General features: G+C 35.5%; 1 protein-coding gene across 2 annotated transcripts in view; it reads right to left on the bottom strand.

Annotated features, from left to right (window-relative positions):
• Nucleotides 1-24187, bottom strand: part of GPC6 (glypican 6) — a 1091148-nt gene that overhangs the window by 335821 nt on the left and 731140 nt on the right. For both annotated transcript variants that reach the window (XM_025441287.3, XM_025441288.3), the window contains exon 4: nt 8600-8765. In XM_025441287.3, coding sequence (XP_025297072.1) covers nt 8600-8765 — 166 coding nt within the window. The remainder of the gene's footprint in view (nt 1-8599; nt 8766-24187) is intronic.

The raw sequence follows: 24187 nt of genomic DNA, 5'->3' as shown, positions 1-24187 counted from the left end.
CTATGACTATTTCAATACAGAAGAGTTTGGAACACTTAACACTGAGGAGTTTGGAATACTAAGCTATTTTAAAAATAAAGAACTAATCTAATAATAATCAAGAACATTAAAAATAAGGAAGTAATCAAACATCAAGGAAAACCATGGAGACATATATATATATAAGTGATAATACCAAGCACTCCAAACAGCCTGCACCAGCAGTGGATGGTTGTAGATTTTGAGAATATTTTTCCTATTGAGGTCAATGAATTCTTACAGGACCATGGTCCTGCTTCCCTGGAAGAGAAGACTTCACGCTCATGTGAAACTATCAGAGAGATAGATGTAGGGCCAAGATAGGGCAGGGTTACATTCTGATTGAGTCAATCTGAAAACCACATCAGCTCTGGCGATCTTTGTTACATCCCGAGGTCTCTCTCATCCACTAACTTATTCATGGCCATTGAACAGTGTTCTTAGGCCTCTCATTATCTTGGTTCATTTCCTAAGCATTGAGATTTTAGTAGTGAATAGTGACTGATTTTTCTGACATTTAATTATCATTGTTATCTTTCTAGAAGATCCTGCACCTTAAAGAATAAAAATGTGATGCATAAAGATACATTCCTTCTTGGTGTCATGTCATATATTCAATGACTTGTTTTCATTTCTTTTTGTAATTTTCACTTCTTCAGAGGTTACAATAAAGAACATTCTTAGCGTAGCAAATTATTTAAATCCGTGCAAAGAAAAAATTGAGGACATATCTTTTTTTATGTGGGATTTGTATATAAGCTGCTATTTGAAGGACAAAGAATATTTCATGCTCTATTTTAATTTAAATTCTCTCCTGGCTACCTTACCAAGTATCTGTAGGCATGATATTTTTAAATGAATTATAAGCTCAAAGTTTTCATATATCACGAAGGTTCTCAAAGTTTAAATTACTCCCAAGGACATTTATATCTATTTTCCCTCTAGAGTAACCAATGAAAACATGCCTTTAACCATCAGAATAATTCATGGGGCCATCTCTTCTAACCTGGCTTGCACCCCTGGTTCCTTGGAGGGTTGTTCATAATAAACAAGCCACGAAGACAACAAGATGAAGATAATAAGATTCTAAAACTCTCTATTATTGTTAAAGAAACAAGCCTGAGGAAAATTAAAACTAATTTCAAAAATGACTCAAACATAAAGAGATGATCAGCAGTTCTACTGCTGATACAATCATGAATTAAAGAAGCTTTCAGCATTGGAAGATCTATCTATCTATCTATCTATCTATCTATCTATCTATCTATCTACCTACCTACCTATCTTTAATTATACACATATACATAAAAGTAAATGTACATTTACAGGAAAAGGAATTTAAGTACCCTCATTAACACTACTATTAATAAGATATTTAGTAGAGCATTGCAACATCACACAGGATTTATTATTTGGGTTAAAATAAAGATTTTCATTTCAGTTGCTAATCAGGACTTTGCAGTAATCTAAGTACCTCAGGAAGTAACCCTCTCATTTATTCTATTAAATCAGTTCACGCATGAAGGACTTTTTTGATTATGGTAGCCCTGGGACTCGCTATGAGTTTACTATTTGTGAATAGCCACATAGTTTAATGCTTTCTTTAACAATTCACTTAGGTAGTTATATTTCTATTTCTTCTTTCCTGATTTCTACAACACAACAATGTCCTCTACCTCATGTTACTCTATTTCCTAGAATTGAAACTGCTAAGAAAGTCATCAGACTAATGTTCATAGTGCTTAAATTTTGCCTGGGTTTCTGGGCCCTTTGGAATTCAATAATTCCATTCTAAAGAATCATCAAATATTTTCTCTCGGCATGCCCAAAAGCCAGGCATTCTGTGTTTTAGCTTAAAGTTGAGACATAATATTGAAAACGATCACAATTTATTAAAATCAGACGTCAGTCATTAAAAACAAGGTCCTTTCGATATAATTATCAAATTAAACCATTTACCTATAGAAAACCCTGAAACTGAAGTGTAAATTAGAAGTAAAATCCCCAATACAAAGGCAATTCTCATCATTTGTGATATGGTCTGCTTTCTCTTGGTAAACTAAATCCTTCTGTTGCTGGTTTTCATAGAAATTGGAGAGCTTACTAAGGCATAGGAGGTATTTCAGTGAAGTACCCTCTTATAAGTGGAACATCTTGCATCCTGAAGAAAGTTGTACTTGAAAAATAGGTATGCCTTGTTCCAGGCCATGAGTTGGTGTCATATTAGATCTCACCATGGATTCCAACTTGAAAGTCTAGTTCAGAATATCATATTTTCAGTCATCAGTAGTTATAAACTGTATGGCGTTGAGTGCGTGGGAACTGGAATAGATGTTCATGCAAGAGTTGGCACTGGGGGCAAAGGAAATACACGTGCATCTTTGAATGACTATATGTCAATTGCACCAAATCATTTTAAGATTGATGTGCTTTGCTCGCTTTGATCCATGGGAAAATCTGCCGGATGCAGAACAGCAATTGCAGGCCCATGAACCCCTTGAGCTGTTGCCTGCAGATGAACATTAGCAAGCGTTCAGAGGTGAGGAAACGCCTGCCTCTGTTTGCTGAGCAGCCTCTGACATTATACCACCCTTAAGGCATTAACCCGATTGCACCACATAAAAATACTTTCACATATGCAGAGTTCAGAAGTAAACCATTTTCTAAACGTCGGAAATTGATAGCAAATGTAGCTTGTGAAAGGCTGCTGGGTACCAGCCAACTGTTTTCTTTCTTGCCTTTTTTTTTTTCTCTCACTGAGTAGTTGGTACTGTTTGTGGATTTTGCCAGCGTTAAAGAGAGAACACAGCATATGATAAATGTCCATGAGAAATGAGAAATACTGAATCAATAAGTATAAAAGGAAGGCAGAGAATTGGGTGGGGTTAGATTTCAACAGATAGAAAATAAAGTGTTGTTGTTTAAAAAATTTTCTTTTGCTACTTTCAGGAATGCACAAGGGCAAAAGCAAGTTCTGTAGCTAACAGTGAGATCAGATTCTACAATAATTGCCTTGGCTTTTGCTCCTCAGTTTAAGAGTTGTGTTTCTAGACTGTATTAGTGAATAGGCTCTTGTCTTCTACAAAGTAGAGACCAAAAAACCTTGAAACTTCTTGCTAAATATGATTTTTTTTAAAGTTTTTTTCCTTGGGTTGAGAGGAAATGATTTTCTGTGTTTTGGGTCTAGAGTTTTTTAAAACATGGCATTTCAGGATCTATCAGCTAGAGTCCTATCGTATTTGCTATGGAATTCTTTGTACCTAAAAAATTTATCAGATTTGTATTATATAATTTCATGCTTAAGAAAGTCTTTGAGAGAGGAGAACCTTAAACAAATGTTTGAGATGGTTCTTTGTGTTGATTTTATAACCTACTGAAATGCAACTTCACATGGTCCTGGGTATTTTGCAAAAAGAAAACTCAAGTTTATTTATTAGAAACATTAAATGTTTACCTAGCAACATTTTCCCCAAACACAAAGTTCTGAATATACTAAATACTTTGAGGACAAACAACTCTTTCAGGTCCTAAGAAAATAATTTGTGCCCTAAAGTGGCCATTTATTACACAGTCCTAGTCATTTGACTGACCTACCACAGTTTCCTTGTGGCTGGCTCTAATTTACAACTTGATAGCAGCTGTCATAATGAAGGAACCAGCTTCATTATCTGATTTGTTTCTGCCATCCCTGCACTCACGAGTCCATTAACAACAGGGATATGTGTTTTTTAAATTACTGAATTAGTCATACTTCCATTAAAAGAGTAGACTTACAAAGTAAAATAGAGCAGCCTCTTACTACATTCCCTTCCATTTCTCTGTCTAGTTATTTCATTTATTCCATCAGCAAACATCCAGGGAGCTCTATTCTCAGCAAGCAGGCCCTCGTTTGCTCTAGCTTCATGCTGAAATCAGAACAAAGCCACACCAGACACTTGGTAAACATGTGTTGTATTAATTAATCTCAGAAGATGAATGGATAATACCCAGAGCAGGGGGATTTTGGCCAGGCACAGGTGTAGTGCCCACCTGGGACTTCATGTTTGATGGTCTCATGCCAATTTTCTGTCTTTGGGCTGTCTTAGACTTAATAACTGGCTAGTCTGAAAGGAGGAAGGAAGTCCAGAAAGTGTGATACTACTGGTTTGTCTGGACAATGAGTGCCTAAGGCCTAAACTAAAAATACAAGCTGCTTTGCTGGCTTTCTTTCTTTTCTTTTCTTTTTTGGCTTATCCCCTACTCCTTCTTCCTTCCTTCCTTCCTTCCTTCCTTCCTTCCTTCCTTCCTTCCTTCCTTCCTTCCTTCCTTCCTTCCTTCCTCCTTTTCCTTTTCTTTCTATTGAAGGACATCTATAGATCAGGAAACTGAATCTTTTCTTGGCAAAAATTAACACAAATTCTCTAAATCTTCTTTAGTCAGTGACAGTGGTAGTGGTGAGACTTGTTCATAAAACATTTAAAAAAACAAATCAAATAAATATTTATGAATCACTGACAGTAGGCCCATTGAAATAGTTACAGGGAACTTGTGAATATTTGGGGCCTCTACAGTATCACAGCAATTCTACATGTTATGGCTATCCAACATCAATTATGTCTGACAGCGCTAATTCAATACAGTACTACTTGCTATTATGTATCTACCAAGGCAGGGCTTCCCTAACATTCTAGTCTAGCTTAAGTCCCCCTGCTCTGCAGATACTTAGCATCCTATGCTCCTATTTTCCTAATACTTTATCACAGTTGATTATAACTAATTTAACTATATTAAGTTCCCCTAGGGTAAAAAATGTACTCAATTTAGTAAGCTAGACACATACATTTTTTACCCTAGGGGAAAAAAATTCTTACTCCAGTGAGTTGAATTAATAGGTTAGGATTATTAGAGTCTTATCTAAAATATTCAGCTACAATGTCAGGACACATCTTCAGGTCTCACTTTTATGGAACCATAGCGATGTTTACCTTACACTTGCTTTAGTAAACATCCTCTAATATTTTAGTGATAAAATATATTACAGAACAAACCATTCTTGCCTTTGACCTCATCAGCATTTCCCTCTCTATATCCTTTTCTCTCTGGTTCTCACAGTCTATAAAGTCTCAGAAGGTACCAGATGTTTGAAGGAGCCTGCCCCACACATCCTAGATTTTAAAGTAGACTCAAGATTTATTGCAGCTGCACGAATGTAATTTCAGCCTTAACTTTTGTGCTCATGAGCTAGGTGTAATCTGCACCATGGCTCCTTGTCAAATAGAACAGCTCTTATCTGTGGAGTGTTGGTATCAATGCCAAACACTCAAAATAACCGCAGGATATTACTGAAAACGAATTCTGCCCACAAACTGTTTCCCTTTAGGAAATTTTAATTTACATAAACATTTTCTGAGAAAACACTTTTGCATTCAGGCAACATTCAAAGGCTAGGTTGGAAAAAGCTGAGTATGGATTTACAGCAACACCTGGGGTGAGCGGTGAAGCAGTGCCTGTCAATGCCTCAAATTACATTTTTCTCTTGCTGCATTAGTGCCTAGTAGTGAGAGGAGACTGTACCCCACTCTTGTGTCCCCCCATGTCCTGCCTAGCTTAGGGATATGGCCCAGCACATCCATGCACTTAGATGCCACAAGTTGAGGCTGGGCTGGGCTCATTCCTGGGGAATCCCATATGCTTCTAGAAAGCAGCCAACAGTTCTGGCAGAGATGAACAGAGACTTTCATGTTCTCTAAAATGGGTCTAGCAGCATCTTCTTCAAAGTTGTCAGCAACTTTTCAAAAAAACAAAACAAAACAAAACAAGCTCTTTATCTAAAGCTCTTTGTTCTACAATAGTTAGCCGTTAAAAATCTTTTGAATAACCACTCTGTGCAGGGCACAGAATTAAGCTCTGACTGGAAAACTATGAAAAATGTATCTCGAGTAGACTCCTGATTGTTTTCTAGGATTTCAAAGAAATGAAAAGTAACAAACTAAAGAACTTCAGAAGTGAATGGAAAACCACTGGGGTTTTTAGCTGAACTCTTCAAACATTACATTTTGTCTGTGAATTACCTTTCTTTTTGACAAATCCAACAACAACTGAATGCAAAATAATTGCAACTCACTTGCAATTAATTTGTGGCATAGTAAAGATCATGAGAACGTGCCACCAGTTCGATCCTTGTTTTTATTGACTGTTGATTTCATGCCACTGTTAACATTTCAAATGAGTACATTAAAAAAAAAACACCATAAAAATGTATAAACTGAGCCATGAAATTAGCAGAGATGGCACATGGAATTGATGGCAACAAGAGGGAAGGGGATTGATGAAAAGATGGTAGAAGCCCAAGAGAGATGGGCTACAGATGCCAACCAGCGAAAGGGCTTTACATATCATTAGTTGGGTTACTGGCTCACTGGTCTTCCTTGTTGCACTCATGATCCCTGTAACACGGTCATCTTGGATGCATATGTGTGGAAAAGAGAGTGTGCACATTTGACTGATTTAAGTAATAGATTTGTGAACTAACAATTCACATTGGGCGCAAGGACTTGCAAGAACATATTTTGCTCCAAAAGTCTATTTTGGTGGTCAATTTTTGATGCCCTAGCAGAACCAGAAGGAAGAAAGAAGGGTTTTTCTCACTGGTATCTAAGATTAATAAAAAAAAAATGAGATAGGATATGAGATATATTAATGTAGTACTAAACACCAGCTTCCTTTTTCATTAAAGTACATCCAACACATGGTGGGGTCAAGTTTCATTTTTTAAATCAAATGGTTTTCCAGACATTCAATTTGACATCTAATTGGCATCCAGGAGACCCAATTGATTGAAAGTATAAAGATCTGTTTTATGTTAAAATAGTCAACCAGCCCTGAGGACAAAAAGCTAATAAGGAAGTCACCATTGCTCGTATAAGTTAAAAGACTATCTTCTCATTCTTAATCGTGTCCTGCTCTAAAGTAACAAAATCCACATGCCCACGTTCATCAATAAGGTGCAGGCTGAGTGAAGACAAACTGTGCTATACATTAGGGTACTTTCAACCAGAAAATATGAATAATCTGTATGACTCAAAGTGGGATGCTATGAGGTTTAATCTGGTTTTAAAATATGCAAATATTTTTAGACTCTTGATGAGAGTGCTTTTCAATTAGCATTATTTGGATAGACTGTCTTTGTCAAAATTAATCTAGATTTATATTCTAGAAGATCAAGTTATTCTTATTTTTTTTAATTCACACTCCCGTCCAAAATCTTAGCAAAGAATCATACCATGTTCGAGTCAGAAGGGTACCTTAATGATTAACTTTTAAACACTTCCTCATTTTTCATATAAAGTAACCCAAGATCATGCAAACAGATTTTATACTCCCACTAAAGGGAGAGAGAACAGCATTTCAATTTGTTCTCTCTGAAATGATTTCTGGGGTTTTGTTAGATGAGTTCCATTTGAATCTACCCACTCTCACATCTTTTTTAAAAAAAAAAACCTTCAAAACCATTTTCTCTGGCATTCCTAAGCATAATAGCATGTTAGTCGGTGGGTGACACCGCCAAAGCTGAAGGCTTGTCACCTAAGCACATCTTTGTACAGGGGGCTCAGGTTTCGCTCCGTTCCAACACATCTTAGATCTTTTTCCTAGCCTACTCGAATCTTAGATGTCAGAAGACATTCGGCGTGCCTCCTGGTTTCGAGGTTTGCATAAATTGATGCTGGGCCCTGTGAAGCTGACGGACGCCGCTGTGATGTGCACCACCCTGCCTGTCACCATGCAATTGCAGTAAATGCAATTGAAAGTACTTTTATTTGAAGGCCATTTGACAGAGGGGGAGAAAACACATTTACTCTTTCAAGGCCTGTGTATTTTCCTGGGAGAAGCCTGCCTGTAAAATTTGTCCTTTTATCCTTGGATAGCAATTTGGGAAATATCTTTTGGCAGTGCAACTCCCCAGAGCGATTTCTGCAACTCCAGACACGAGAGAGCCGTGACTCCCAGACCTTCCCCAGGTCTTCCCCACTTTCTCTCCTCCTACCTTATAAAGACAGGAAGGCTGTTCCATGCCTGTCTCCATAGAATGAGGAGGGAAATTTGCAGATTTTAGCAAAACTATGGAGCTAGTTTCACTCTGGACTTTTAAGGAAGGAGTTGTTTACTAATATCTGTGACTACATTGAGAAAATACGAATAAGAGCCGGTGCTGTGAATTTGTTTTTAATGAGATTTTTTTTTTCCCTCTTAACTTGTCCCCTTGCACAGGAGCTCACAGAAACCCAACAGGAGCACTTCCCCCTTTGTCATAGGATCAGCAAATTCAATACCGCTGGCCTGTACAATCGTTAAGAGGACCGTCCTTCCTGACACACCAGGATTTTATTGATTTCTTTCTTGGATTTAGAAAAGGAGGAAAAAATGCAAAATAATGTCTATAATTTGCTCAAAGCTGCTTTCTGGTTTCGTACTTAATCCCCTTTGTCTCTGAAAGCGATCACCACCTCGGAGCTTGTCCATCAGGCCCGCAGCTCCGTTTGATACCTACATTGATACCTACATCACAGTAGCCCACGTCTCGCTGCGTGGAAACGCCCCTTACCTATGAACAGATTCCATTCGGTGTCCAGATCAGCTTGGTTGGCCAGGCAGCCCTTCATGACGTTGAGGCAGTAGTTGTTGCAAGGTCTCACCGAGGGAAGTCCTCGGCAGTACGGGCAGTACAGCATCTTCATGAGAGCTCGGATGCATCCCGGGGTCGGGCTGACCTGCCGATTGATGGAAAGGACAAAGAAAATCAGAAATAAGAAGGGCGGGAGGGAGAAAAAGAAAAGATGTAACTCATTTTCTCCTTGAAAGAGAGAGAAAAAGGAGAAATAGCTCCAAGAAACACCAGCAGAGGATCCAACATGCTATTAGAATTTTAACCCTTATTTTATTTTATTTTTTTAACCCTTTTTTTAAATGAAAGATTTTATTTATGTATTTATGAGAGACACAGAGAGAAGCAGAGACATGGGCAAAGGGAGAAGCAGGCTCCCTGTCAGGAGGCTGAAGGGGGACTGGATCCCAGGACCCCAGGATTGTGACCTGAGCCAAAGGCAGACACTCAACTACTGAGCCACCTAGGTGCTCCAAATCTTAACCTTTTATAATATTCTATCTCGAAGCCAGGCAGTTCCTGTCAAATACTTGGTCGACATTGTAATAATCAATTTTTGTGAAATGTCCCCGTCAACATTTTGATATCTGTGTCATTATAATTCAGCCCTAAAACCTGGACACTGTTTCATTGCACTAGAACGTGAAATGAGATAATGCATGTGAAAGCAATTTGCAAAGTTAAAAGCTCCATAAAAATGTAGATATGATTAAAGTTTAATGTGACACCTTTCGAAAATTTTCCAACTGGTTATTTGACCCCGTTTCTAAAGGAGGCTGGCAGATCTACTTCCTTTGTAGGTAACTTTTTAAAAAGGATCAATATCAACTTGTCTGGCATTTCTAAGATCCAGGCCTGCTTAGAAGCAATGGAACTGCCAAGGCAATGTCTTCAGGCATTTGAAGCTTTGCAGTTCTGGGAACTTTGTTCAAAATGGATCCAGGGTTGAATGGAAGGAGAAATCCTTGCAGTACTTCAGAGGAGCTACTAATCAACCAACACTGAAGTGGCATTTGCCTTGAATAAGAAAAGCTGAGGTGCCTTTGACTTAATCAATTCTAAGCCAATAAAATCTTTTTCGGACTCATTGAGAATTCTAATTTGACTTAGAGGAAAGATTATCTAAAGCAGCGTAAACCAATAGCAGAGAAAAATACAGAAAGCTCTTTCTATGACTAGACACAAAATTACTATATTTATCTGATTGGTTCCACATCATTTTGGTGTTTTACTCAAGTAAACTTATGTTGCTCTTCTCGTGTTCCAGATCTGAGAGGAAGCCTAACTTGTAGAATTTGGATCTGTTGGAGAGTTACAATCTTATCAGAGAGACCTGGGCCCACGGGTGGCATTTACATGTCAAGAACATGTAGATCCTGACAAAGCATACGTCATTCAACATAAAAGTAGGTACTTTCTACTACTAGAGCTAATCTGTCATTTATTTTATTCTTTACACAGAAACTGCATTTGTTTTTTGGTTTTCATATTTTTTAAGACTCTATGTATTTATTCATGAGAGACTCAGAGAGAAAGGCAGAGACATAGGCAATGGGAGAAGCAGGTTCCCTGCGGGGAGCCTGATGTGGGACTCGATGGCAGGACCCCGGGGTCACACCCTGAGCTGAAGGCAGATGCTCAATCACTCAGCCACCTAGGTGTCCCTAGAAACCATATTTGAATTTTGTTGTTAGTTTAATTTGAGTATAGTTGACACACAGTTTACATTAGTTCACACAATTTACATTAGTTTCGGGTATAAAACATAGAGACTCAGCTTCTCTACACCTTATGCGTTACTCACCATTAGCGTAGCTACCACCTGTCACCATACAGCATTATCACAATACCACTGACTATATTCCCTATGCCATACCTTTCATCCCTGTGGCTTATTCATTCGATAACTGGAACCTGCTATCTCCCACCTCCCTTCACTTCCCTTTGCCCATCCCTCCCATCCTTCTGGCAACCATCAGTTTGTTCTCTGTATTTATAGGTCTGACTCTGCTTTTTGTTTGTTTATTCATTTGTTTTGTTCTTTAAATTCCACATATGAGTGAAATCATATGATATTTGTCTTTCTACACATTTGAGGGTTTTAATGCAAGGCTTTGTTTTTGTAACATTGTCTTACTTTTATGATATGTGCTGATAAAGCACTTAATACATTGTTTCAGAAAATGAAGCTATTTATTTATTTAGGCACTGAAAATCCTGGTTGTTCTTTTGATAATTTTTTTGCATTTTTTCCCAAAATTTTATAGAAGTTTTCAAACATACAGAAAAGTTGAAAAACTGTTTTAATGTACACCTATATCCTTACTCTTAGATATTAAATGGAATATCTAATTCCATTAACATTTTCCTATACTTGTTTTTTCACATATCCACCCATCCCTCTATCTATCCATTTATCACCTTAGTTTTTATGCATTCAAAGTAGTAACCTTTTGATTTTTTACTTTTCCTTATAGTTTAATTTTGGCTTTAACGAAATAGGATTAACATGATCAACAATAGAAAGCATATGAAGTACTGTAAATCAAAAAGTGAAGTAAAATATAATTGGTCTTATTTTATAAAGATATTTAGAGAATGGTTTAGTATCCTTTAATTTTAAAACTTATTTCCCTGATGACAAGTGATTTGGAGGATTTTTTTCATGTGTACATTAGCCATCTGTATGTCTTCTTTGGAGGAATGTCTGTTCATGTCTTCTGCTCATTTCTTGACTGGATTGGGTAACTGGGTGATGGTCATTAAGGAGGGCACATGACGTGATGAGCACTAGGTATTATACGCAACTGATGAATCATTGAAAACTATAGCTAAAACTAATGATGTACCATATGTTGGCAAATTGATAAAAAAACCTTATTTTTCAACAACAAAACAATACAAAAAACATGAGAACAAAATTAAAGAATCTAGTGACTTTTACCTTAAGCACACATTTGTGTCACAGCATCATCTCCTCCAGATAGGCTATTTTGTGGATTTGCCAAATTTTATCCATAAGTGAGCAATATTATCTTAAAATTTTCTTTTATCCACTTGTATTCCAAGTCATTCGCAGAAAATAGAGAAAATAAAATTCTCCATACAAAATTTGTGTGGAATTCCAAATTCTTAAGCATTTTACTTATTTGACATGGTAGCAGGCCTACAAACTTGTGTCCAGAGGATTTTGTTATCCAGAGCCTTGTGACTTCTTTTTCTTTTTTTTTTTTTTTTTTTAGCCTTGTGACTTCTAATCCTGACTCTGATGCATTCTCCAGAGACCAACTCTTCTTTCAGCCAACCTGGCTAAGCAAATTCTTCCTTTGACACTGTTAGATTTTTGTTTTTCTCCTTATTGGTATTCTACAGTGCTTTGCTTCTTCTCATTCAGTATGCCAGTGTAAATCTGGAGCATGTGTCAATACTAGGGATCTCTTAGGCAGCGTGGCCTCTGTTGTCATTATAACCTGCGCTGCTCTGCAAAACATGCACATCCTTATAAGGCTTTGTGATTAGGATTCAGGCACTCAATAAGTGCTTTTGAATTGAACTCTCTATTGTGCTTCTCAATTTCTTGGCAACATGGATATTCAAAGAAAGAAAGAAAGAAAGAAAGAAAGAAAGAAAGAAAGAAAGAAAGAAAGAAAGAAAGAAAGAAAGAAAGAGGTTTGTAATCTTAGCATTCAATTGTTACTTTTCAAGTTTGTTTTCAAAGGTAATTATTGATTGCGTTAATTCCAAAGCTTTTTTTTTTTTTTTTTTAATTGTGTTGGAACCAGTATAGTTTTCTCAGTCTGACATTTTAGAAGAGTCTCCAACTCAGGGTAGCAACCAACAGAGAAAATTGAACAGCCTTAATAACCCCAAAGAACAATGTTGTTCAAGTTAAAAGTGGTTCTCTCAGTATCTTGGGAAATGACATCCCTCCTGGTCAAATAAAGGGCATTTGAAGAAGAAAATGGAGTGTGGCAGATGAAAGTTTAAGCTTTCATGTTCACAGACCCGTATTTGTGGAATTGACACAACTGCATGTGTGAATTAAAATAAAAAAATCATTACTTCAAACTGAAGATGTTTAGAAGTAAGCCTCTGAAAAGAAGTTGCTTTAAAGGCCAGTTGTGCGAGGCATATTTCTATTTTTAAATATTTAATAGTGTTTGATAATTGTCCTATAGTGATTTTCTTAATTTTTTTTTTATTTTGAAATCAATATAGACTCCTAACATGATACAAAAATTGTAGAGTCCTGGGTACCTTTCACTCACCAATGTCACTAGATGGTGACATTTCAAACAGCTCTAATACAGGGTGCCTGGTGGCTCAGTTAAGCATCTGACTCCTGATTTTAGCTTAGGTCTGTGATCTCCGGGTGGTGGGATGGAGAATGGCATCCGGCTCCACAGTCATGCAGATTCTGCCTGAGATTCTCTCTTTACTCCTCCCCCTGCTCATGCTCTCTCTCTCTCTGTCTCTAAGATAAATAAATGAATCTTTAAAAACAATAGCTGTGGTACAATCTCAAAACAAGGAAACTGATGTTGGTATGTTGCCATGAACTAGTCTATAGCACCTATTTAGTTTTTATGATTTTTTCAACCTGCATTTGTGTGTGTATATGTGTGCATATGTGCACACACATCTGTGCAATTTTATTCCATATACAGACTTGTGTAATGATATCACAATCAACATAAAAAGCCTTTCCTCACCACAAAAGAACTCCTTTTGTGCTACCTCCATCCTGCCCCTGTTTCCTGGCACCAGGCAATGATCTATTTTCCATCTCTATAATTTTATCATTTCAAAAATATTCTATAAAGGGAATCACATAGTTGTCACCTTTTGAGCTTCACTTTTTTTTAACCGAGCATAATGCCTTTGAGATCTATCCAAGTTGTTCCATGTATTAATACTTCATTCCTTTTTATTGCTGAGTAGTATTCCTTTGTTTGAATATAACAAGATTTGTTCAACTGTGCATTCATTGAAGGATATCTGGATTGTTCCAGAAGTTGACTATTAGAAATAAAGTTTCTATGAGCATTCATGTACAGGTTGTTTGCAGAAACATAAGTTTCCCTTTCTCTAGGACAAATGCTCAAAAGTGCAATTGATGGGTCAAATGGTTAGTACATGTTTAGTTTTGTAAGAAATGGCCAAACTGTTTTTCAGGGTGGTTTTAGTATTTTAGTATTTTGCATTTCTATCAGCAATGCATGAGATATCCAGTTTCTCCCACATCCTTGCCAGGGTTTTGCATTATCATTGTTTCTTATTTCCAATAGATGTATTATCTACTTTTACATTTATGGTGAGGTTCTTCTGAAAAATATCCGACTGTACCCTAAACTCAGTAGCTTCTTATAAGCATCTGACCCAAAATCACTCACCAGCTGGTCTTCAGAAAATATGCAACATTAAAAACAATGATTCTGAATTAGTAGATATGTAACAAGTAGAGACATATCTACTAATCTAAACTGTGTAGATTAGTAGATATGTAACAAGATATGTATGTTAAGCAAAACTAAAATAAAAGAGTTCTAAAAATTCATATTTAAAGTTTACAATGGACTGATATCTCAAAACATATAGTGTGGCAAATTTGTAAATACTATAAACTATTAGACCAAAAATTTCCACTGAAGAAAATGTATTCATTTAGTAAAAATAAAAGAATACAGTCTATTTTGAAAAACAAAAGGTGGGTTTTTTTTCTAGTTAATATGGATAGTTTAATGTGCTTGAAAAATATAGCTGTAGCTTCTTAGATATTCAAAGTAGACTGGGAAATAAACAGGTAAAAGAGTAACTTTAGAAAAGTGGTATGCACTTGGTATGAATCAAACTGATTTAAGTGAAAAAAAAAAAAAGTAAGTTAATGAAGACAACACTCTTTTCCATATTTCTTTGTGCTCTCACCCAACTTTTACATGTTGTCCTTCACCACTAGTGTGCCTTTGCCAAGAATGCACATTAAGGGAGAAAGAATCTAATAGTTCCTACACCATTATCCTATTATGGAAAAGAGAGACACAAGTTCGTAAGTCAACCAAAGATTTCAATATCAATTCCTTGCATCTTGGGTTTAGTCCTTCTGTTAATTTCATTTGAAACTGTTCGTATATAATAACATTAATAATAATATTATCAATGGTATTATAATTGACTGGTTTTAGTAATTATATAATTTATAACTAAGTTTTCTTGTAAAATAACAGAAAAATAAATAACAAAAAATTGAGCTCTTAATTTGCAATCTTGTGCTTTTCTATTGTGTTTTATTTTTAAAAGGCTAAAGCAACATAGATTGAAACATGGGAAGAAACACAAAAAGAATCCTTAATAAAATTGTATTGGGAGAGAGGACTTCGACTTATCTATCTACTTGGCTCCTCATGTGTATCAGGATGTTATAGCAAGTAAGTCTTACAGTTTCTTTTTTTTTTTTTTTTTAATTTTATTTATTTATTTATGATAGTCACACAGTGAGAGAGAGAGGGGCAGAGACACAGGCAGAGAGAGAAGCAGGCTCCACGCACCGGGAGCCCGATGTGGGATTCGATCCCGGGTCTCCGGGATCGCGCCCTGGGCCAAAGGCAGGCACCAAACCGCTGCGCCACCCAGGGATCCCAGTCTTACAGTTTCTAAATGTGATTTGAGGCATAGCACACCCTTACCCATATAATAGTAAATTCATTTCAGGTCTTTAATATAAGATTTTTTTAATATCTGGACCAACATTCATGCATTGATGCTCATGTTTTCAATTTCTAGTAGTAGCCAATTAAAATAGCCCTTGTCACTTAAAATATTTTTAGAAAAGAAGAAAACATGTGAAAGTCATATATCTATATTTTTGCACAATGAAGATATACCTAATGAGTGCTTATTTCTATGGAAATCATATAGCCAAAATAATCAAATAAACCTATTTGTCTTCTGCTCTCAAAAGACAAACAAGCTAATGTAAATAAGTTATTTAACCAGAATAAATTAAAAATGTGTTTTTTTAGCAAGAGTCCATGCCATTTTCCATTTTCTAACCAACGATTATAAGAAATGATGAGATATTTCTACTCATCATCTTAACATATCATGAAATTGAAGTGTCTTCTGAGGTCCTTGACAATGATTACATTACATTCAAAGTAGTTTCATGTTGAAAATTTTATTTTTTTAAAACAATCTATAACTTCTAAAGATGCTTTGTAGAAAGTTCATGAGAACCTAAATTTGTCTCTTCTCTGTTCAGTCATGCAATTTTCACTTGTCCAACATTTAGGGGGATGAATAAAGAGATCTCATACCAGTGTCAGGATGCTCAGAATACATTCATTTCCAGTCACTTCAGGAAAAAAAAAACAATTATGTGTCTTGGGAAAATGCAGTGGAAAGGGAACCCATGAAAGGGCATTTTGTTTAGAACTGAGAAGCAGGAGTTGCCAGGGAAAACTTCTGAAGAAAGCAATGTAAGAGATATCTATAAGAGAATCACAGGAGATGGATGAAATTACAGAAATGGTGGAGTAGGGAGTGATAAAAATTAGTCCTTCCACCGAAGCAAGCATTAAACTAGCAAAAAATAACAGAATCAACTTTCTCAGAATTTTGAAATTTAAATTAAAAAAAAAGTTACAGCAACCAGGAGAGTGCTTAATAAAGAAAGAGACTGCTAAATTTCAGTGATAAAGGTACTGCTACACCTCAAGCCTTACTTATAAAGATCACAATCATATGAAGTCTCTTCTCTGACTATAATAGAATGAAACTAGAAATTGGTATCAGAAGGAAAACTAGAAAATTCACAAATATATGGAAACTAAACCATATACTTTTATATAATCAACAGGCTAAAGGAGAAATCACTAGGGAAATTAGAAAGTATTAATATGAATTAAAATGAAAACACAACATACAAAAACTTATAGCCATAAACGTCTACATTAAAGGAGAATATCTCAAATCAATCACCTAAAGGTATACATCAGGGAATTAAAAAAGAGGAGCAAACTAAAACAAAAGTTAGCAAAAGAAAGGAAATAATGAGGATTAAAGTGGAGTGCAGAAAAACACTTTGGTTTTAGTTTGCTCTTCTTTTTCTAGTTCTTTATGTATAAAGTTAAGTTACTGAGTTGAGATCTTCTTTCTCCCAGAATTTGGGATAGAGGTGTGGGATCATCTCTCCTTCTGAGCCTCTAGAAAGAATCAATCCTGCCACCACCTTGATCTCAGACTTCTGGCCTACTGAACTGTGAGGGAATAAATTTCTGCTGTTTTAAATTAGTGGTAGTAAGTTATGGTGGCCAAGGAAATGAATACACACCCCAACAAATTAGATAACCTTAATGAAATAAATTACTAGAAACATAACCTATTAAGATTAAATTATAAACAATTTGGAAATATGAATAGATTTATGTGTACTGAACATTTAACGATTTGTTAAGAAGGTAGATCTAATGTGTTTTCTCACAATTATCATCATCTTCATCACCACCACCATTACCACCATCACTACCATCATCATCACCATCATCATCATCAACACTGTGGTACTCGCATGAGGACAGACATTTAAATGAGTAAAATAGAGTTGAAAGACCAGAAATAAACATACACATTTAGGGCCAATTGATTTTTATAAGAGTGTGACAATCATTTAGTGGGGTAAGAATAGTGTCTTTAACAAATCATATTGGAACAACTGTATATCCTCATGAAAAATAATGAAATTGGACCTGACCTCAGACTATGCCAAAATTTCTCAAAATGGATAAATAACCAAAATATGAGCAAAATCTATAAAACTCTCATTAAAAAAACTATATAGGGCAAATCTTAATGACCACGGATTTGGCAATGGAATCTTGGATATGACTCCAAAAGAAAAAAAAATAAAATGGGCTTCATTAAAATTAATAGTATTTGTGCATCAAAGGATATTATGAACAAATGGAAGAATTTGTTAGGTTGTTTTATTAGCCTTTTAATAATTTTAACCTTTTAACAATTTGCATGATTACTTGCAAATGATACACCTGATAAGGGTCTTATATTTAGAATATATATAGAACTCCTAAAATTCCCTAAAAAAAAAAAAAAAAAAAAAAAAAAAAACAACAACTCCTAAAATTCAGCAACAAAAAAACCAACCTAATTGTAAAATAGGTAAAGGAGTTAAATAGACATTTCTCCAAAGAAGATATAAAATGGCCAAGCAGCTCATGAAGAGATGCTCAACATTGTTAGTCATTAGAGAATGAAAATCAAATTGAGGTTATCACTCACACCCTTAGGATGGTTACAATAAAAGAGGTAATAAAGAGCATTGATGTGGATGTGGAAAAATTGGAACCCATATACATAGCTGATGGGAATGTACAATGGCAGCCACTGTAGAAACATAAAACTACCATATGATTCAGCAATTCTATTCCTAATTATGTACTCAAGAGAAATGAAAATACACACCATATAAAAATCTATACATCAATTTTTACAGAAGCATCATAGACCAAGTCTAACAATCCAAATTTCCATTAATTGATAAACAAAATGTAGTGTATATCCCTTATGTGAAATATTATTCAGCAATTAAAAGGAATGAAATTCTGAGATGCTGCATCATTGAACTTTGAAACTACATTAAGCCAGTCACAGAAGACCATGTATTGTGTAATTCCACTTATATACAAAACATCCAGAATAGGCATATCCACAGAGATAGAAAGTAGTTTAGTGGTTGTCAGGGGCCTAGGGTAAGGGTGGGGAAGAAATATAGGTCGAGTGGGGGGTGGAGAGTGACTGCTAATGGGTATAAGTGTTCTTTTTGTGTGATGAAAATGTTCTATGATTAGATTACAGAAACACTAATGGTTGCCAAATACTATAAGTATACTAAATACCATTGACATTTCCACTTTAAATATCATTTGTATTTACCAGTGAATTGTATAATATATAAGTTTTATCTCAGTAAAGCTGTTTGAAAGAGAGATAGAAGCGCCTTTAACAAATAAGTGCCTACTACCATATTTGTAAGTTGTACAGAGGAATTACTGAGCTAGAGACACAATTCTTTATCACCTAACCAGGGCTTTATTTAGGAATATGGTTATATAAAAATTGTTTAAATACTGTTAACATCGAATTACATTATACCAAAATTAGTTTGATGTGCATGACCTTAATCATATTTTCACACTTTTTTTTCTAGAAGTCACCTATTATTTCAACTATTGCTTAATGTTGGTTCGGTGGAGATGAATTACCACGCATACAAAGAGAAAACCTTTAGGCCATCCAATTCAGTTTGAATGTTGATTAAAATGTGTATGCTCTAAAACTATCTTCTCCTCATCTTGTACCATTGAGAGAGAACAAGGATAAGACAGGAAACAGTCATGAATTGCAAATCAGAGCCTGAAGGAAAAATATTCCCTATATGGATGACGAATATTTGTAGCACCATCATGATAAAAATTCAGCCAATTTTAAAAAATGTAATTTACTTATTAGCTAGAAACCCTCCTAGAAAAGCATGAAGCTTATGAAACGTTTGCAAGCCATAAAATGATTGAACTTGTTGGGTCTGGGAGAAAAGGAATAAACCTAATTTGCATACCTAATAGCAGGAGCTGAAGAATTTTCAAAGCCAAGCCTAAATAACATTGATGCTGTGTGCACTTAACAACAAAATCAGGACATGGGAAATAAGGTGACTTAAGGTCTATGTCAGTTCTGGGCAGCCTCATTTGGGCTTGTCAGATTATGTCACAAATTTGATGTTACCTAGATCCAGTTCCTATGTTTAATTTTATTATTCAGAACATAAATACTACTGCCACAGAAGTTAGTAAATGAATGTTATTATTCACTTTGGAATAGTTCCAAATAGCATTTAAATAAATCACACACAAACAGGATGGATATTTTTCATCCATTAGAATAAAATAGCTCTTCCTACTAGTTAAATATATATTTCAGAGGGCTTTCTGATGTGTTTAGCCAATATAACACAACATCATTTTAACTTTACCTTGCTCTATCATCATGAGGGCTTGGTAAGGTTGCCTGTATTTGTGCAGTCTGCTTGATATTCTAAACTTTACCCAAATGTAAATTTTCAAATGCAAATGCAGAATGTAAAATAAGACCCTAAAGTGTCTCATCAAGGAATAGTTGTCTTCCTCAGTTAGAAGTTATAGTTAAAATATTACTTCATTTAGAAGAAACGTTTTGGTGGTGACTTTAAATATGAGTCATTGATGTGAGAATCCACTTTGGTAAAAGCTATGAATTCTAGCCTCTGTGCAGTGCAACTAACATATTTGTCATGTTTCTGCTTTGGAGTACACACAGTCTGCCCTTAAAGTAAGGGGATGTGGCATTTGCAAAAACGTTAAACCAAATCACTCATTTTCTAATGAACACATAAAACTTTAAACGCATAGTATAAGGAGCTGGCATATGGTGGGAGGTGAGTAATATTAAAATATGTCTGATGGATACAGGAAAATAGACAAACACCATATTGTGTTTTGGTAATTTTTGATGCACAACACATGGATATGAAATTTGTGTTAATCTTATCTATGTATCTATCAATCAACAGTTCTCCATGAATAGTGATATGCCTTCCTGCCTGTACCACTGCTGTTATCCAGTTTATGGATAATATAGTTGTGCGTACACAGAGAGATTCACATTAGTTATTCTAATTCCTGGTGAAATCTACATGAGAATTCCCATGGCTCAAAATACCAGCATATTTCCATGCAAAATTCCCATTCTTTACTTCATATTGCCAAGTTCTATTATCGACTTTTTCAGAAAAAGGCCTATGGAGGAAGAAAAGTTTAGAGGCAATTCTTGACACTACTTTAGTCATATTCTAATCAGTTGGCCAACAACTGAGCTATGGACTGTTATCAGGAAAGAAGATAGTATTAAATTTGGAAATTTCTGTGGGCATGGGGGGAAACCGGCTAGGAAGAGATCCTCCAAGAGAAGCCTGTGATGACTCTACACTTCAAAATAATAATAGTAATAATAAGAATAAGAAAAAAAAGAAGAAGGAGGAGGAGGAGGGAAAAAAGCTAAGATAGTGGTTTTTGAGACTGAAAAACAATTGTAGTGTACCAAGAAAAGGTTTTTTTCTCTCCCCTCTTATTTCAATATTAATGGAACAGAAAACTATGAATGAATTCATTCTTAATTTCACTCAATAAATATTTAACAAGCTTCACCATGTGCTGAAACTGCTCAAGGTGCTATAATGAAAATGAATGGTAGAGTTCAAACTTACCAGGGAGCAAGATCCATAGCTGAGGGAGAGAGAAGGCAAGGAATACCTAGCATTCAAATGACTGGCCAAGAAATACAGAGCCAGCAAAGAACCCCATTTCAACTAAGAAAGGCCAGTGTAAGGTTAACCATCAGAAGCCCCCAGGACAACAGGAGAAGGATAAAATGGAGTATCATGAGCATAGGGAATTCAGTGATCTTGCACTATTCACTGATAAAATGTTTTTGTTGTTTTTATCTTACATAAACATCTTATAAGGACAACTTGAGAAGAGTCTACACAGAATTACAGGGCACATTGTACCTCTCAGTACTTCTGATATCCCCAAGTGTTGTGGAAATGGGTGTGGGAGAGGAAAATATACCAACAAAAGCAAAATTCCATAAAATAAATTACAGGAGGATTTGTAGAAGGATATAAAAATAACATTTCTAATTTTCTTGTGTTAATGGAGTTTAAAAGGTTGCTCCCCCAAATAATCCAGGGCCACCAGAATAATTCTTCAGTCTCAAAGGAGGTTTACTGTGAAGGATGGCATGTGTAAGTTATGGCATATTTGATATAGAAATAAGCAATATTATGCAGCCATAAAAGAGATAAGTTTGTGCCATTTGAGACAACATGGATGAACCCAGAGGGTATTATACTAAGTGAAATAAATCAGAGAAAGACAAATAGCATGTGATTTCACTCATGTGTGGAATCTAAAAAAGCAAAGAAGATGAGTAAACAAACAAAAAGCAGAGCCAGACCTATAAATACAGAGAACAAACTGATGTTGCCAGAGAGGAGGAGGTGGGAAGTGGGCAAATGGGTGAAGGGGAGTGGGAGATACAGGCTTCCAGTAATTAAATGAATAAGTCATGGAAATAAAAGGCACAGCATAAGGAATACAGTCAATGATATTCTAATAGCATTGTATGGTGAAAGATGATAGCTACACTTGTGCTGTGTGTAGCATAACATATAGAGAAGTCGAATTGCCATGTTGTATACCTTAAACTAATGTAACATTTTGTGGCAACTATACCCAAATAAAATTTTAAAAGAAGGAAATAAGCAACATTACTTTATAGTGATTACTTAATAAGAATGATGAAATGTAAGAAAAAATGAGTTTTTCCCAGACATCTTATCCAACATTCTAAAATTTTTTTGCCCCAAAGAAGCCCTCCTAATTCCATGGCTCTGATGTGGCTGTCTTTTTTGGCAAGTGTTAGTAAAAAAGGAAGGTTTTCTGAAGAAATAAAACAGTGCTTCATTGAACATCATGATAATTTATCAACAAACATAATTTTATGTGATTGATTACTAAATTGGTGATTTTATAAACACTTGGAAAACTTTAGTACCACATGTGGGTGGTTAGGACATGATGCTTTCATTCCTTTCTATGGTAGCCACAGAGCTCTTGTTAGGAGCATGTGCCCCATAATACCATTTTCTTATGAAAACTCCTATTAGAGTCATGTTATTTCAATTCACAGTGCAAATTCCAGGAATGTCATCCACCATTAATTCCTATATTTAAAAAGAATGATATAAAACCACTGATTAAGTTTTCGGTCAAAGCTGAAATTAAAATATTAAGTACAATTTTACTGAGCTCTAAGGGGTATATCTCACATTATTGTAAATCCTATAGATAACTAAAAATGAATGTTCCCAAGGAGCTTGCTGTGTTTAAACATTATTACATAGTCCATGTGTTATTATAAATATATAAAAATCTAACAAGAAAATCAATTAGCTTATTCCATTTTGCTGTGGAAATGCTAATGCATAAAGGGTGATCCCCAAAAGTATCTATGGAGAGTTTATTGGTAATTAAATGTTTGTGTATTGAGTATACCTTTCAGGACAGTATATTAACTTTTGCAACTTGAAAGAATTAATTCAGCTTCTGGAGGCATCCTACTTTGTTAATAGAGAAAAACTTAAGTCTGGGTAAAAACTGGATTTTATCTTTTTTTTGGTCAGCAATTTCATTACCCTTGCCCTTCTAATGTTAATCTCCATCTAAAGTAGGAGAATATTAAATGTACTTATCGCACTTAGGAAGAAAAATTAAATTAATCTTTTCAAGTCCTTCTTGAAGGAAGTTTTAAGATTTCTTCTTTAAATTTTTATTGGCATTCACTTTTTAAACTTTTTTCTCCCAGATTTCATCAGAAAAGTCATGTTAGCATAATATGTTTGACTAACTGAAAACATATTTTCTCTTATAATAAGCATAGATTATTTCACCTTTAATTTTGCTATGTTTTTGCAGGCTATGAAGTTATTTTAAGTGATTCAAGTGCTGCCTGTTTACTGTCCTACAGGAAAAATGAATTTAGAGAACTATAATTGATAGAGGTATTCTTTTGACATTTCTATTAAAATATGTAACCAATCTAATAGCAATGTCAATCGAATTCATGCTCTTGGTCAAGTATAACTCTGTCACAGGTGTCAAACTTGGGCTACCAATGTCATGTTGACTTGGACTAGAAAAATGGTACTTTCTTCTCCATCAGCTGAGCATGCATTACTGAACATGCATGACTCTCAGGACAGTCTTCCTTAGTTCCATATCCATTCTTTGTCCACTGACGGCAGATCTCAGGCCACCATTCACTTTCTAGATTTCTAGATTTCTTTTTTTTTTTTTTAAGGATACAGTCAACAAAACTAAAAGACAACCTACAGAATGGGAGAAGATATTTGCAAATGACGTATCAGATAAAGGGCTAGTTTCCAAGATCTATAAAGAACTTCTTAAACTCAACACCAAAGAAACAAACAATCCAATCATGAAATGGGCAAAAGACATGAACAGAAATCTCACAGAGGAAGACATAGACATAGCCAAGAAGCACATGAGAAAATGCTCTGCATCACTTGCCATCAGGGAAATACAAATTAAAACCACAATGAGATACCACCTCACACCAGTGAGAATGGGGAACATTAACAAGGCAGGAAACCACAAATGTTGGAGAGGATGCGGAGAAAAGGGACCCTCTTACACTGTTGGTGGGAATGTGAACTGGTGCAGCCACTCTGGAAAACTGTGTGGAGGTTCCTCAAAGAGTTAAAAATAAACCTGCTCTACGACCCAGCAATTGCACTGTTGGGGATTTACCCCAAAGATTCAGATGCAATGAAACGCCAGGACACCTGCACCCCGATGTTTCTAGCAGCAATGTCCACAATAGCCAAACTGTGGAAGG

Source organism: Canis lupus, chromosome 22 (assembly GCF_003254725.2).
Source record: "Canis lupus dingo isolate Sandy chromosome 22, ASM325472v2, whole genome shotgun sequence".
Lineage (NCBI taxonomy): Eukaryota > Metazoa > Chordata > Mammalia > Carnivora > Canidae > Canis > Canis lupus.
This window is presented reverse-complemented; position numbering and strand designations above follow the sequence as displayed.